This window comes from Vigna unguiculata, unplaced genomic scaffold, assembly GCF_004118075.2.
Source record: "Vigna unguiculata cultivar IT97K-499-35 unplaced genomic scaffold, ASM411807v1 contig_413, whole genome shotgun sequence".
Lineage (NCBI taxonomy): Eukaryota > Viridiplantae > Streptophyta > Magnoliopsida > Fabales > Fabaceae > Vigna > Vigna unguiculata.
The window spans coordinates 51,380-68,654 of NW_021011125.1; the positions used below are offsets into that span (position 1 = coordinate 51,380).

The following is a 17,275-nucleotide window of genomic DNA, read 5'->3' on the forward strand; positions in this document are numbered from 1 at the left end:
TTGTGAATTTAGATTTCTTGAGTTGTGTAACTAAATAACTACTTAATTTGTTATAATTTAATCAAAGCAACAATCTGTTCATATTTTAACTGAAACTTTGATTTAACATATTTTAGTTGCTAATGAATAGAATCTAGATTACTATGCTATTTATTATTGTATAGTGTACTTCAAGTAGAGAAACTGATGGGGATGACATGGAGGTATTCCTGTGCCTGCAGATGATTGATTTCTTTAAATAATAAGTTTCATTGTTTTTATGAGATTAGCCTGTACTCATTATAGTTTCTTGTCTGCTTATTAAATGTAAATACGTTTTAATGATCACATGACAGTGGAACTGTATGGCCAACTTTTTTCTGATGATCTGATCTTGCCTCAACTGATTCATTCTGGTGTTTGGTATTTGTTACTACAAGCGCACCAGTCGTAATTGAACTGTTTCACAGATTTTGAAAATTTCCAATGTTATAATTTATCCCAGGTTGTGTCTCTGCCACATAGAAAACACCATGAATTTTGCAGCATCATTTTGCAGAAGATTGAATGTCAAGGAACTTGTGACAAATGTTCCTGTGTATAGAAGCACCAGTGGTATAGCCTCATTATCCTATATTGGCTACTGTATGATGTCTTTCTAAAGTAGGCTAGACTAATGATTTTTTGACCCATTATTGTAGATGTGTCTGGAGAAGGTTTGAGTATGGTGTTCAGGCGTTGGGCTTCCAAAAAGACTGCTGGTTCTAGAAAGAATGGACGGGATTCAAAACCCAAGAACCTTGGAGTGAAGAAATTTGGTGGGGAGGTATTTGTTTTACACTTTTGAGTTCTAATTATTGCCATGCAGGTAGAGGAAGTGTGAACTGAATCTGGATGTTCTGAACATGGTTCATTGACTTCTTCATTCATGATGTAACTCTTCTCTTATTATGCAGAGGGTGATACCTGGAAATATCATTGTTCGACAACGTGGTACTCGTTTTCATCCAGGAAACTATGTGGGACTTGGGAAAGATCATACTCTGTTTGCATTGAAAGAGGGATTGGTGAAGTTTGAACGGAACAAGCTGACTGGTCGCAAATGGGTGCATGTTGAGCCTAAAGAAGGCCATGTTCTCCACCCTTTGTATGCAAATGCATCTGTTTCAAAAGTAAAGGTTGCTGTGTAAGTCTCACCAACTTCAGCCATGATAGAAATTTTTTATCCGCTCATAGAATTCAACTTACCTTCTTTAGCTTATGTGAACACCTAGATGTTGTCACTCTGCCCCAATTTTTTACCTTTAATTGAAAAATGGGTTTGTGGCTGGTACATACTCTTCTATTAGAATTATTTAAAAGAATGACTCTAGAAGGAAACATGGTTTGGTACTTAAACATGCTTCGGAGTTGCTCTTTTTTGTTGTTGTTTAACTATGTCCGATTATTAAGTACAATATTAGCTAGCATAGCAACATTTACTTTGGTTTCATAATGGTATAAGTAAGACTTTGAGGGCCAAAGTAATTTGTTAGCGCACCAAAGAAAGGTGTTTGCACAGTATTTAATGTAAGCATATGTTCTTGTAACTTTTTGCTGTTGTGGATGATATTACATAAGCTATATTAACAATAAAATATTTCTTATGAGGTGAGTAATGTATAATAATAAGATTCAATTGTTGAATTTAAACTATCCTATTTTTGTTAAATAGTGGGTTCTTTCATGAACAACAGTAAAATAGTCATTAATTTTTAACAGAAAATCACATCTACAAATTACAACTGGAGTTCAACAGTAAAATAACCTTTGAATTGAAAAAAAATCTCAATACATCTTATGAAATTTTTATTCATCATCCATTTTTAAGGCATATCATCAATTAACTTCATCTATAACGGATTGTCTAGAGGGAAACAAAGAAATGTCAAGAAAAGAAAACTCAACACAAAAATCCAATTCTTGTCACTACCATGCAAGAAAGACAAAATTCTGAAGTTGTAGTTTTAGAATATATGTCCCGTGTTAAGAATGATTATAAGAACGTGAAGGAGAAGGAAAACATTATTTTGACACTCATGTAGCAAGTAACATCCTGTTGACAACTGTGATATGACATCAGCTGGTGTTATGTAAAAGGGCAAAAAAGTGAAAAATAAAAAGAGCAAAAAACATAAAAGGGCAAAATTGTTTACTGTGAATGAAAATTGGAAATCTGAAATGAACAAGGGGAAAGGGGAGGGAGCGTGAAAGATCTAATCGTGGTTGTTCTAAATGTCGTCGGTGGCATCGTTATAGGTGTTTGGAGGAAAGCAGGAGAAGTCCAAAATGAAGTGAGAGTTGTTGAAGTGGTGTTTTAAGGCATGTGTTTGTGTGGTCGATGGTGAGCATCATTGCAATAGGTTGTCTCCTAGTGTCATTTGTAGGCTACCTTTGGAGTCACGGGTGGTGAGTGAATGTGAGTGTGTAAATCTGAATTTGGTGGAGGAAATATAGTTGTAGAACACTCCAAAACCGATTTGTTTGACATTGATAAACCTTATTGTGGCCTAATATTATGCAAAAATATTTCCTCGATGATACAAGATAGTGTAAAACCAAAGTAATCCAAGGAAAGACCAGAATTTTGAGTGAATGTGAGTGTGTAAATCTGAATTTGGTGGAGGAAATATACAGTACTAACTTTACTAACAATGCAATGAAGATGATTAATGAAGTTATTACTAACCATGCAAATAACATAAAAAAATGCGTGTGAAACTATGAACAAAGTGTTCTTCATTTTGAATTAGACATTCTAATGAAAGGAATGATCATTTGAATGCTTAGAATGCATGAATAGATGATATGGAAGATATCTTAAGTTTTGGAATGAAATGACACGGTGCAAAAAAGTGAATTTAGAAAGTGTTTGATCAAATGCCTATATGAAACCCTAATCTATCACAGGTGTTTGTGAGAATGCTTAAATGAACTAAGGTATGATTTTTACAATGCGAATGCCATGAACGTGCTTCAATCTATTAGAGCAACTAGAAAATTTATTTAGAACTCAATAAAATGAACTAAAACACAAAATCATGGTGAAAACAAAAGAATTGAAAATTGGTGCAGAGGTGCTGATGTAGGTTCTTTTAGGTTTTGTGAAATATGATGTTTGATTTTGACGATGACGGACTCACAATTCAATGTCGGATTCGAGTTTTAATTAGAAGAAAATCTTCGTGAAGCCTCCAATCATCGATCTATCGTGGAAGATCAATGAGTCTCGCGGCGGAAATTGATTCTTAGTGGAAGCGGCATGGTTCTCTCTCGATGGAAACGACGTTTCCTCCGTTCAACACCTTGCGACACTCAACGCTCACGCTCTCACTGTTTTGGGGCAACCCGACGAGGTAAAAACCTCATCTAAGGTTAGGGTTACTATGACAAAAAGGGGGAAAAACTCCACACTCTTATTCATCAAAACTGAAAATTATAGTTTGGTGGCCTGCCTTTTATAGGAAGAAGAAGGCAGGCATGATAAAGATAAATGGAACTGAAAACGGGAAAAGGAAAAACCTTAACGGCTAGGTAACCTTGTACAAACTTTGTACAAGGGTTTAAGAATTCTAGGAGGTGTGGGCATTCGTCATGGGAGGAGGAAGAGCCTGAACCAAATGGCTACCTAAAGGGTTTGATGGTGAAGAACCCTAACTTTTGCCATAGACCTGTTTCTGAAGAATATGGAAGCCCTTCCACCCTCATATACGCAAAATAGATCACATGCCTTCATCAAAATGTAATCGGATGTTTCCAATTAGAGCCAATAGATGATGGTTTGTTGATTTGGTGTTTGGAGAAGACTAATTAGGCTGCTGGAAGAACCATTATGCAAGCCCAAAAGATGTTGCTCACTTATGATGCATAAGAGACGCTGATGCTGGCCAAATGGAGGCAAGGTATTTGGCCTGCTGGAGGACATTGGGTCTCCCAAACACGTGAAAATGATAATAAACTTTGAGGCTCATTAAATTGGGCCTACTCCCAATGGATAAATATTTGTTAAAGTGGCATACACATTAAAATGCCTAAACATTAGGTTGATAGCAAAATAAAGTCAATAATAATGGCCTAAAAGTACAAGGCCCAAAACATTTATTTAATTATTTAAAAAAATAATGAAAATGAGCTTAAACATTGGCCCAAGCTATAAGGACTTTGGGTGATTTCTATCATCCTCGTCCTCTTGAAGAGGATCTGTCCTTAGATCAAGAATGTTTCTCATAGCCTATAGCTTAGGACGCTTTGTTGCCTCCCGAATCAATTTTTTTTTTCAATAAGCATCAAAGAGGGTTAAAATCAACTTTAATTTCCCATGAGAAAAGCTTCTAAAAAGTTCCCTAGACGACCTTGTATTATGAAAAATATTTCCATTAAAGTCTAAGAGGTCCTTATAGTGATATCTACTAACTTAATTGTAATCTAGGTAACATTAACTCAAAGTGTTGCTAGGAAATATTGGAAGAGTTTAAAATATAGAAGAATAGAGGTGTAATTGAAAAATTTTCAAAAGAGAAATTTAAAATTGAAAAGGAAGGTCTAATATAAAGAAAAAAGTTTAAGGAAATCGAGACTCCCTTTATCATTCTTGTCTTTGTTCAGGGGTGAATTGGAGGTACTGTTATTAGCCCTTCCTCCTTAAGTAAGATTTCCTCTCTTTCTCTTCTCTCATTATCTTCTTTTTCTCTTCCAACTCTTTTCTTTTCTCTTCACAAGCTCTTCTTCTCTCCTCAATCTCCTTTTCTTTTTTGTATTTCTTCTCCTTTTCTGTCTCATCTTGTTCTCTTTGTTTGTCCTCTCTTTCAGCTAATTTATTAATTTCCTTTTCATTTGCTCTTAATTTTTCTACCCACACTTGTTCTCTTTCTCAATCCTCTTTCTCCCTCAAGAGCATTTTCTCAATCAAGAGCCCTTCAAGTTTTTCTTTAAACTCATACCCTTTTAGAAAGTTCATTTTTATGTTTAATGGATGATTTTCCTATGTAATGAATTTTCTAATCTCACACATTTGCTCTTGGGATATTCTAAATGAAGCAAGAACAAAATTATGTCTCATGCATGTTCTTAAACCACTACAATCCTCAATTGGGGGTTTTCTTGCTCTATCCACTATATATTGCTAATCTTCCCACCACTCTCTAACATGTCCTACTAACCTAGAAATGCACAAACTAAAAATGTAATATTTACTACTTCTAGAAAAGAAAGGATGCAACTCTTCAATTTTCCTCTCCCAAGCCAAATATGATAATGCACTTATGTCCTCACCAAAGAAAGGAATGTCACTCTCCAATCTATGATGCATCTCATTCTCCAAATGGCTACCTAAATGAAAACTACTATAAAAAATCATATTTCTTTTTCAAGGAATTTGCTCAAAACAATTTTCGAAAGATTTTGGGGTGAAATTTCTAAAAAGAAATGAAAGTGAAAGCTTTCTATAGATATTCCAGCAAAGGGTGATGAGTCACTTGGATAGGCTCAGGAACTAGGCCTTTCCTAGCTAGATTCCATTGTCCACTTTCACAAAGACTTCTCAATAAAAATTTCAAAACGAAGCTTGAGTGTGTGAAAATTGTTTTCATTGTGAGTTAAAGTCCTAATGACCCAACAAAGGTCAACTAGGTGAAAATCTTCGTAAGGCCTCCAATCATCGATCTATCGGTGAAAATCGATGATTCTCACGGCGAAAGACTCTATTCTCAATGGAAGCGACGTTGTTCTCTCTTGGTGGAAACGAGGTTTCCTCCATTTAACACCTCATGACACTCAACGCTCAAGCTCTCACCATTTCAAGATAACCTGACGATGTAAAAACCTCATATATGGTTAGGGTTGAGCTATGACGAGGGGAAACTCCACGCTCTCATTCATCAAAAGCTAAAAATTACAATTTGGTGGGCTCCCTTTTATAAGAAGTCAACCATGACAAAGATAAACGAAAGTGAAAATAGGAAAAAGTAAAACCCTAACGACTTGGTAACCTTGTACAAGGGTTTAAGGATTCTAGAAGGTGTGGACATTGCTCGTAAAAGGGTGAAAAGCCTGAACCAAATGGCTACCTAAAGGGTTTAAGAGGTGAAGAACCCTTACTGTTGCCATAGACCCATTTCTGGAGAATGAGGAAGCCCTTCCATCCTCACATACGCAAAATAGATCACATGCCTTCATCAAAACATAATTGGGTTATTTCCAATTAAAGCCAACAAATGATGGTTTGTTGATTTGGTGTTTGGGGATGCACGTGTGACACTGAAGCTTTTTGGAGAAGACTAATTGGGCTGTTGGAAGAACCATGATGCAGGCACAAAAGATGTTGCTTGCTTATTATGCATAAGAGACATTGTTGCTGGCAAAATGGAGGCAAGATATTTGGCCTATTGGAGGACATTGGGTCTTGGCCCAAATAGGTGATATTGATAATGAAATTTGAGGCTGATTGAATTGGGCAGTAGGCCCAATGGATGAATAATTGTTAAAGTGGCCCACAAATGGTCCATGAAGGAGAGCTTGACATGTGTTAGTCTCACCCTCATGAAAAACGCATCACTCATGTGTTGCCATGTGAAAAGGTGCTATATGAAACGTCTCTCCACTAGGACAATGACACATAGCCACTACCTTTATAAGAGAACTCTCCATTAAGGGTTTACCATGTGGCATGTGGGACGACTTTCGCTAAGCTATGCTTTATTAACTTAATTAATCACCCCAAGAGTTGCTTAAACTAGTGCACATGATGCTCCATACTTAAGCAAGATTATTTTAAACCCTACACTACTTGACCCTTCATACAAGGCTTAAAAAGAAACCTACACTACTTGACCCTTAATATAAGGTCTAAATATTCCTAATTATTAAAGATACTCCATTATGGCCCAAAAGAAGAGAGCTTTGCATCACCTTGGATAGATGCCTCTAGCACTTCTTAAAAGTGCTTGGCCATGGCTAGAGGTTTGCCATCAAGAAAACACGTCACTCTTAGGTGAAGACTAAAAGGCCAACTTTTTCTTAGAGATGAGTGATGAATGTTGTCACTTGATTGCTCAAGATAAGGCCAAAGATAGAACTCCACTCCTTGGAGGAGAGCTCACAGTAATATGGTTGAAACAATATATTATTTTACTTAAGTTGATCAACTAATGCACATGTCTTAGAGAACCCCTTAAATAGAGAGTTTAGGAACCTCTATGCAAAAAGAAAAAGTACAAAAAGGGTGTTATAGCAATTACAAAACCCTAATTCTAGAAGCTAGAAGGTAGGCTAACATAAATCAACAAATGGAATGAAATGAGCACTCCAAAGATGATTCTCAGCCAAGAGAAGGGAGGCGCAAGGACCACATGTACCACCATGGTACAAGTTACTTTATGTTTTATGCCTTTTCTCTCTCATCACATTTCCATGTGGTCCAATGATGCTTTGCCATGTGGGAACACTTTAATTTGTCTCCATTTGTGGCCATCTTACCCTAATCTGTCTCCATTTGTGGCCATCTCATCACATGACAAATAATTCAACATGTTGACTTGAGCCAAGTCAAATCTAATCAACCTTAGTTAAGGTCAACAAGTCAACTAAGGTTGATCTAACTAAGCCAAGTTTAGGGAAATCAACATAATGAAATACTAAATAAAGACAAGGAAGAAGGATAAAAGTCTCTCCTCTAGTCATGCTTCTTTTAATCCTTCTTAGGAGAGCTTTCATTGCTTCTTGTGTTGTCAAGCCTTCATAAGGTGCTATGAAATAACTTTTATGAATGTGCAAAACATGATTGATTTAAGCTATGGAATGAATCAAAACAGGAATTGGTTATGCAAATCAGTTCGAATAAAACATAAATAGAACATGGAAACTTAAACGAAATCAAACAAATACATAGAATGTAAAAATAAAAAAATGAAGCAGCATCCTTAAACTAACAAAATTAACGAATGTAACGAGAATAACTACCAAATCGTAAATTTGTGATTTCTAAGTCTAAATCGAAAATCAACTGTTCAAATATGTTAAATGAAGTGAAAGAAACTTGTAGGAAGTACAAATATTGAATTCAAACACTCAACACGCAAATTGAAATTGAAAATAAAAATAAACAAATTGAAATCAAAAATCAAAATAAATGATCAACAAAAAGTGACAAAAACCAGAATCTCAATGATTGAATTAATTATATCAGAACATTTGATCGAGGCATACTGTGCAATCACTATGTCGAGGAGATGGACGCTTTGTGCTAAGAGAACTCGAAGCTTAGAAGGAAGCTCGAGACTGAAGTAGTCAATGTTAAAAGGAAAGATAAAGTCCAAACGATCTTAAAGCGTCGCTGTATACCGGCACACCCCGCGAAAGTAAAGAAGTAAGCAAGTACAATCCCACCCCTCAGACAATGGCCACAACCACTAATATAGCAACTAGACCAAAGCGCTAAGACACTTCATAGATGGCATCACAGAGACTCCGCTTCCTAAATAGTGGGAAGCCTTCAGTATGTACCGATACGATGGAAGCACTGATCCTAATTAACACATCTCTATCTATGTCACCCAAGTGAGCCTCTACTCGACCAATGACAGTCATGTGCAAGGCCTTCCCTACAACCCTTAAAGGCCCCCTATTAGACAAAAGAAAGGCGAAACATTGAAAGCCTTCATTGAGAGATTTAGCAAGGTAGCACTGAAGATAAAAAATTTAAACCCTGAAGTTATCCTGCAGTACATGATGGTGGCATTAAAAGTAGGCCCCTTCACTAAGAACCTCAGCATAAAACCCTTGACCAGCATGTACGAGTTGAGATAGGAAGTCGCTAAATTCAAAGGTGTGGACCCAGAGCAGGATGATCCCATGGTGATCACAATCGAAATCGAGAACTGTGTTGTCAAAAAAGTTCTTATTGACCAAGGAAACTCAATAGACATCCTCTACTAGAAGACATATAAGAAGTTGTAGTTTTCAGAAGAAGCGATGGTGCAATATGACGAGCCAATATACGGTGTCTCAAGGGAAATGGTGTGTACAAGGTGATACATAGATTTACATATCGCCTTTGGTGAAGGTAGTTTGACCAAGATGATACATATCAGGTACCTGGTCATCGAAGAACATACTTCATACAAAATCTTGCTAGAAAGACCCTCACTACACACATTAGGGGTCTTGGTATCTACCCCTCATCGTAATGAAGTTTTCGTTAGCATTAGAAGATATTGTGATGATTCACATTGATTAAAAGGTAGATAGTCAGTGCAACATATATAACTTATAGCTTCCGTCACAACCAATAACATTGAACGTGTGCATAACGGCAATATTACCATGGTAGGTGAAGATCTAGATCCCATAATAAGGAACGACGTCCGACTAGCATCGGTTGGAGACACCAAGAAATTCCCTCTACAAGAAGGAATAAACTTGAATGTGGATCCACAATGAATGAAGAAGGAGAAACGACCATAGGCCTAATGCTCATGCAGAACGTCGATTTGTTTGCATGGACAATAGTTGATCTTCCAAGAGCTGACCCAAGAATGGTCTCACATAAGTTGTCCATATTCCATGACCAAACCAAGACGCAAATTGCAACTACTTCATCATGCAACAACAAACCCTAGGGGAGAGAGAGAAAGGGTTGCCACGTGGAAGGCTTTAATTGGAAAATCAAAGGGTCAACTAACTAAAGTCTGGTAAAACAGTCAAAGTTTGGCCAAAAAGAGTGCTGAAATGAAATTATTTATCTTTTGTTATTTCTCTACAAATTTAGATCGCAAGATTGTAGGGGCTGAATTGGAATTTTGGTTAAGTTTAGTTGTTGATAATTATTTAGATATTTTTAGATAATTCATATCAACTGAAAATATCTTCTAGATATTTTTGAAATTGATAAAATCTATTAATGATTTGAAAGATATTATATCGACAAATAAAAGATTTCAGCAACAAAAAAGATAATATTCAAGTCCATTCAAGGACTATATAAAGAGACCAAGGGGAGGCAGAAAGGGAAGTTCGGAACTTCGGAATTTAGAAACCCCTAGAGGGGCCTAATTTCGTTTTCTCTCTCCACTCACTTCTTCTATTTTTATGTTACTTTTGCAATCCATGGAGTGATAAACTTCTTAGGTTGGTTTTATTATAATTTCATTGTGGATTCTGATGTTAGAATGAAATAATTTCTTTGTTCTTTTTATTATTTTTGTGGTTTTCATTTATCTATTTCTTTTGTCTTTGAATCATGTAAAAAGTAATGATTTTGACATGCTAGCTAATTAGCGAAGTGTTTAAATTATATGCAGGCCAATCACATGAGTTGAAGGGTTTTTAAATTTAATTGGGATTTTGTTTTGATTTTGTTTAAAAACTTTCATGTGATTAAATGGGTTTTTACCAATAATTGAGACTTTACTTTGATTAAAAGTATTTACTCTAACTAAAATTAGTCGAGACTTTACTTTGATTAATTAAGCTTTTTATTTAGTGAAGAGACAAAATAATAGACATGATTAGGATAGTAAAATTGGATTGAAATTATACTTTGGTTGAATTTACTGTGGATAATCTAAAAGTTCTTACTTGTAATGGAGATTGTACTTTGGTTAAAAGTGAGAACTCCAACAAATTAATTAAGACTTTAAATTTATTAATTTGAAAATATAGAATAATAATTAATTGAGCAATAATCTTTAGATAACTGATGATGAATCTATTTTGAAAAAGTAGTGGAATCAATCTATTTTCTTTATCATTGTTTTTATATTTTTTTACCTTTCACCAATTTTATTTCTCTTATTACTCTTATTATTTCACTAACCCTTTTTTATAGTTTTATAAGAACTAATTTGTTAAGAATCAATTCCGTATTCGTTGAGAGACGACTTATGGTTGATTTTACAAATTCAAATTGATTATAAGTTACTGTTTTATTAACTAAATCTTTGTAGATATGATTTTGTTGTGCTATAATTGAACTAGTGTACTTATTGGATAAAAATGTATCCCTTATTGGGAGGTCAAGAACCCTCTACACCAACCAATGTTCTGAATAATCACAACAAATAACTCATCCATCCTAGACTTCTCAACCAACCTAGCCACCACCACAACCATGTAGACCAACATATGACAAGCCCAACAACAATAAAACATTGCAAAATTGGAGGCCACATGTATGGAATCCACTATTGTGTTTACTTTACCATGTTTTGGAATGACAATTCAAATGTATTTTAAAGAACAAATCATTACATGATAATATGCTCTACTCACTCAATACATTCACAACTCACGAAAGTTTGAACAACACACATACACTATAATTACATTAATCACACCAATAAAAGTAACCAATCATACCAATAATTGGACTCACTTTTCTAAAAACTTTGAGAGCTTTCTCTATATTTATAATCTTCTTTCTTTGTCTCACAATATTTGCATCACATTTATCACTAACATCTTCAAAACACCATTTGAAGTAATTGCAACCCATCCTATTTGGATTGTAACTCTATTGTTGAAAAAGCCATAACATAATATTTATTATTACCAAATGATTACAAAAACAAAATATAATCAACCAAAATTTCATAAATTTGATACAATCCCAAAATTATTTTCCATCATTCTTGAAAACGGCTACATTTCCATAGTTGCAAGATTACTCCATGAGCCTTATTACCACCACCACTCTCATGAGAAGTGTAAGACCCATGAAAATTAATTAATTAAATATTTAATTAATTAATAAATGCAATTAGAAAGCGCCTTTATGGCATTAACTATTGTTTAATGTGATGTGGAAAAGTACTAGCTCAAGTAGTTGAGAGTACTTTGATTGTGTGAGAGGACTTGGGTTCGAGTCCTATGTATGCCAATTATGTGTAGTTGTTTTATTATTGATTTTAAAGATATGTATGAGTATGTGATTGGTATTGTAAACTTATGTGGATTTGTGTGTATCACCAATGTGATTTAGTATAGTGGTTGTGCTTTGGCCTTAGGAGTGGAAGGTCATGGGTTCAAACCTTGGTGGGCAAATAATAAGCTTTATTTTTGCTAACTAATAGTTGTGGTATGAATGTGAAGGGGTAAAGAAAAGCCTAGCAGAATGGGACAGTGTGTTGAACTATTATAGAGAGAGTACGAAATTTAGGCTGAGAGAGGAGGTTTGGGTGCGTAAAGGGGCTGAACTGAGAGGAAGTCTGTGGCACATCATTGGCAAACCAAGGAAAACCAATCTTCTTCCCAATTTCAATCAAATTTTCAGGTTAGGGGATCTTAGGTGTATGCATTGGGTAAATTTGTATGTCATGGAAATTGTGTGGTATGTGATGAGATTCATAATCTGATTGGCTGAGATTGTGTGCAAAGCCTCGCTATGCGTTTTGGTGATTAGAGGGAGAGTTTTGGTATGGAATGGGTAGATATGATTTAATCTCGAGTTGGTTAATATGAATGGATGATATAGGACCTGTTCTGATGATTATGCCCATTATTTGTGCTTGGTAATGTGTTAATTATGTGTTGGTATTGTTAGTGGTGCGAATTGGGCAAAGTGGAGTGATTCGAGTGCGTGAACAGACTCGAGAACCTGCAAGTCTCGCCCAAGCGGGTCCTCCTCGCCTAGGCGAGAGTTGTAGAGTCTCACATTGGGTCCTGGTTCGTGGTTCTCGCCTAGTCGACCAGGAAAAAGGTTGAGCGACAAGGTATCTCGCTCAGGCGAGAGGCACTCGCCTCAGCGAGGTCGCGAGGAGAACTTGGAAGTTTTGAGCGCGATATCCCCCCTAGGCGAGATGTTTTGAGTTTTGAGCGACTGACACTCTCGCCTAGGCGAGAGTGGCTCGCCCAAGCGAGTTCTTGAAGTGTGTTCTTGTGTGTTTTGTTGAAGACTCGTCTAGGCGAGGTGTTAGAGTGGTTTTGGGCGAATGTGTGGCTCGCCCAGGCGGGAAGATCTCGCCTAAGCGAGATGACTAGTTGATGCTACTGTTTTAGCGAGTGTCCCTGGTTTAAGCGAGTTTATGTGATTTTGACATGTTGTAGTTGCTTGTGGGTGTGATTTGGTTACTTTATCCTAAGTATAGGAATTTTATGCATGTGGTGTGGCATTTGGGCTTGAAGGACTAAGTCCAATAGGGGTCTGGGATATGCTCGGTGGTTGGACACATGATGGGCAAGGAACTGGTTGAGTTCCCGTCGGCTACTATTGGGCGAGGAGTCCTTAGTATGGTGATTGCATGTGTCGGGCGCACGATGGGAAAGGAACTGTGATGTTCCTGTCGGTTACTATTGGGCGAGGAGTCCATAGTATGGTGATTGCGTGCGTGCCAGGGTCCAAGTATGAGACTTGGATGTTTTACTACAGACGAGGAGTCTGTAGGGCAGGACTATGAGCGGGATAGGCTCATATGGTTGGACCACGAATGAGTTAGTTTCGTGGGAGCACAGGGAAGTCCCAAGACCTAGTTCATGCATATGACTCATGAATGACTATGAGGTCATGGTTGGGTGATGTGGAAATTATGAGTTTTGTACTTATGTTGTTTTGGATTGGGAAACATGTTTATTTCATATATTTGTTTATACTTTATTGTGCATAGCTCACCCTATCTGTGTGTGTGTGGCGATGATCGGATATCTTGTTATCCGGGAGAAGATGATGTGACAGGTGGGCCAGGAGATGCATAGACTCGGAGCGGGGGCTAGCTTGGGATTTTTGTATATATTTTAGTTGTGAGATAATTATGTAATCATTTCAGGAGCCATTGAGTTTTATTCGAGTTTTATGAGTATTGACTCCTGGTTTATGATAGTGATATTAAAGTTTTAAATTTCCCGTGTTTTTTTGGGAAATGGTTTTATTAAATGCGTTCTTTATTTTATCTTGGATTTTATTTATGAAATTTTCGTAATATCCTTAGGATGTTACAATTGGTATCTGAGCAAATGTTTTGAAAATATTTAAAAAAAAAAATTTGGGGCTTTTGGGAAGTGCGCTTACCGTTTGATTGTGTGTGTGATTTAGTTGTATGTAAGTAAGATATTAGTGGTTTTATTTAACTAAGTGAAGTGGTTTTAACAATTGTAATGTGGCGTATCCAGGCTATGGCTGCTAACAGAAGGAGGAGGAATAGTGGTGCTGATGACATTGCGGAGGCCATTCATCGGATGGTGTATGCGATGCAAACACTGGTGGCAGCGTAGCCTAGGACTGCTATTGCACCAATTAGGTGCCTACTATGGAGGACTTCCTACGCCACAAGCCAGCGGAGTTCACTGGCAAAGCATCTACTAATGAAGCGGAGGCCTGGCTTCGCAAGTGTGAGAAGATATTCACAGTGATGAACTGCGCGGATGAGCAGAAATTACTGTTTGCCACCTACCTTCTGAATGATGATGCTGAGTACTGGTGGGTGGGGATGCAACAACAGATGCGGACCTGAGAGGAACAGGTCGATTGGACCAACTTCAAGATGCGTTTCCTGGAGAAATACTTTCCTGGCATCGCTAAACAAGACAAGGAAGCTGAGTTCCTTGCATTGCAGCAGGGAGATATGACGGTGCAAGAATATGTGAACAGGTTTGAGCACCTGGCGAGGTATTACTCGCAAGCCATTACTGAAGAATGGAGATGTTTAAAGTTTGAGCGAGGACTCAGACATGAGCTGAAGAGGGTGGTAACACCGTTGCGAGAGAGAAGATTCCCAATCTTGGTGGAACAGGCCAAGAGTGCTGAGCACCTGGAGAAGGGCCTTGGCCCAGTTATGAGTAGACACCAGAGGAATGTCGTAGACGCGCGACAAATGAAGAAGCCGTATAGCCGGCCACAGACGTCTCAGGGTCCTACTTGTTACCAGTATGGAGGACCCCATTTGAAAAGAAATTGTCCACAGCTGACCAGCGGGGGTAGGAGGATCCAGTGATCGTCACAAGTGCTTCATATGCGACAAACTAGGTCATTTTGCGAACAATTGCCCTGAGAAGAAGAGCCTTGGTGCGAAGAAACCAAAAGTAGCGTCGCCAGCAGAACGAGCTCGGGCCGTTGGGAGAGTTTTTGCCATGACATCTACTGAGGCGACTCAGTCAGGTAACTTGATATTGCAACCTTGTTTACTTATGGGGCATGATGTCTTAGTTTTATTTTATTCTGGCGCATCCCATTCCTTTATCTCTAATGCTTGTGTGGGACGATTGAGTCTGGTGACACGTGACTTGGGGTGTGAGTTGCTTGTTTCAACTCCTTCCTTGGGCCAGGTAGCTACCAGTTCAGTCTATGTTGGGTGTTCAATGGTGGTGGCAAGTCACAGATACAAGGTGAACTTGGTGTGCTTGCCCTTGGAGGGAATGGATGTGATATTGGGAATGGACTGGTTGTCTAACAATCACATCATAATTGATTGTGGACGGCGTAATTTGGTATTCCCAGAACATGAAGGGTTGGAATTGATATCATCTCGGGAAGCTGCGAAAGCGTTACAAGACGGGGCTGTGTGTTTTATGGTGGTGGCCAAGCCAAAGAAGAAAGTGCGGCGGAGGTGATCCAATCTATACCAGTGGCTAATGAATATGTACATGTGTTTCCAGATGAAGTGCCAGGGTTGCCGCCGAGTCGAGAAATTGACTTCACCATTGACCTCATTCCTGGTGCAGGTCCAGTGTCTATGGCTCCATACAGAATGGCACCGGCTGAGCTTGTAGAACACAAGAAGCAAATTGAAGAGTTACTGGAGAAGCAATTCATTCGACCAAGCGCGTCGCCTTGGGGAGCTCCAATCTTGTTAGTGAAGAAGAAGGATGGGAGCTCGCAACTATGTGTGGATTATAGGCAGCTAAATAAGATGACTATTAAAAACAAATATCCATTGCCAAGGATCGACGACTTGCTAGATCAGTTGAAGGGAGTAGGGGTGTTCTCTAAAATCGAATTGAGGTCGGGATACCACCAAATTCTAGTGCGGCTGGAGGATGTGCAAAAGACAACATTCAGGTCAAGATACGACCACTATGAATATGTGGTGATGCCATTTGGAGTGACGAATGCACCAGCAGTATTCATGGATTACATGAATAGAATTTTCCGACCTTGGTTGGATAAGTTTGTTGTTGTCTTTATTGATGACATTCTTATTTACTCGAGGACACGAGAGGAACATGCCGATCACTTGAAGGTAGTGTTGAAGATACTCAGAGACCACCAGTGTATGGGAGCTGTCCAAGTGTGAGTTTGGCTAGAGGAGGTACAGTTTCTTGGACATGTCATCTCAGCTAAGGGTATTGTAGTAGACCTGGCTAAGATTGAGATGGTACTTAACTGGAAAGGCCTAAGACAGTGACGGAGGTGCGAAGTTTCTTGGGCCTAGCAGTTACTACAAGAGGTTTTGGAGGGGTTCTCAAAGAAGGTGAACCCATTGACACAACTGACAAGAAAAGACCAGTCGTTCTCTTGGACCGAGTAGTGTAAAGAGTGCTTTGAGGAAATGAAGAAGTGTTTGATTACCGCTCCAGTGCTAGTGATTCCAGATACCGAGAAGTGTTTGAGGTGTACTGTGATGCATCATATCAAGGTCTGGGGTGTGTATTGATGCAAGAAAAGAGGGCAGTGGCATATGTTCTCGTCAACTGAAGGTGCATGAGAAGAATTACCCGACTCATGACTTGGAGCTAGCCGCCATAGTGTTTGCTCTTAAGTCTTGGAGCATTATTTATACGGCTCTCAATTTCGAGTATTCAGCGACCACAAAAGTTTGAAGTAGTTGTTTGACCAAAAGGAGCTGAATATGAGGCAGCGTAGGTGGATGGAGTATTTGAAAGACTATGACTTCGAATTGCTCTACCATCCGGCAAGGCAAATGTTGTACCGATGTTTTGAGTCGGAAGAAGATGCATATATCTTGTATGATGATAAAGGAGTTAGAGTTGATTGAGAAACTCCGAGATATGAACTGGGGATGCAGTTTGGATCAAACTCGATACAGTGTAGCTTGCTAAGAGTTACTAATGAATTTTTGAATGAAATTTGTGTGGCTCAAGGGCATGACTTGGAATTACAACAGTTTGTGGGTGGTTAGTACTGAAAAAGGGAAGGATTATTAGATGGGAGAGGACGACATTCTACGATTTAAAGGTAGAGTGTGTGTACCAGGAGGGCCTCATTTCAGGAGGCAGATACTGAAGGAGGGTCACCAAAGTCGTCTTAGCATACATCCAGGTATGACTAAGATGTATAAGGATTTGAAGGAGTCCTTTTGGTGGAATGGTATGA

The 17,275-nt window shown here is 38.1% G+C and overlaps 2 protein-coding genes across 2 annotated transcripts; both read left to right on the forward strand.

Annotated features, from left to right (window-relative positions):
• The first annotated feature begins 487 nt into the window (after positions 1–487).
• Positions 488–1,169, forward strand: LOC114171914 (50S ribosomal protein L27-like). Its single transcript, XM_028056690.1, has 3 exons — positions 488–594; positions 681–805; positions 936–1,169. The coding sequence occupies exons 1-3, from the start codon at positions 513–515 to the stop codon at positions 1,167–1,169; spliced, it is 441 nt and encodes a 146-aa protein (XP_027912491.1). The 5' UTR covers positions 488–512.
• Positions 1,170–14,486: 13,317 nt separating this feature from the next.
• LOC114171916 lies at positions 14,487–16,235 on the forward strand. Its single transcript, XM_028056693.1, has 3 exons — positions 14,487–14,919; positions 14,969–15,505; positions 15,598–16,235. Exons 1-3 carry the CDS (start codon positions 14,487–14,489, stop codon positions 16,233–16,235), a joined length of 1,608 nt encoding a protein of 535 aa, XP_027912494.1.
• The last annotated feature ends 1,040 nt before the right edge of the window (positions 16,236–17,275 follow it).

What these genes read in the sequence shown, in the direction of transcription:
- LOC114171914 (XM_028056690.1), top strand. Translation starts at nt 513, where the DNA reads ATGAATTTTGCAGCATCATTTTGCAGAAGATTGAATGTCAAGGAACTT. An exon ending in TGTGTATAGAAGCACCAGTG is followed by an intron (nt 595 to 680) that starts GTATAGCCTCAT and finishes CCATTATTGTAG; the next exon opens with ATGTGTCTGGAGAAGGTTTG. An exon ending in TGAAGAAATTTGGTGGGGAG is followed by an intron (nt 806 to 935) that starts GTATTTGTTTTA and finishes CTTATTATGCAG; the next exon opens with AGGGTGATACCTGGAAATAT.
- LOC114171916 (XM_028056693.1), top strand. Translation starts at nt 14,487, where the DNA reads ATGCGTTTCCTGGAGAAATACTTTCCTGGCATCGCTAAACAAGACAAG. An exon ending in TCCACAGCTGACCAGCGGGG is followed by an intron (nt 14,920 to 14,968) that starts GTAGGAGGATCC and finishes GCGACAAACTAG; the next exon opens with GTCATTTTGCGAACAATTGC. An exon ending in GTTACAAGACGGGGCTGTGT is followed by an intron (nt 15,506 to 15,597) that starts GTTTTATGGTGG and finishes ATGTGTTTCCAG; the next exon opens with ATGAAGTGCCAGGGTTGCCG.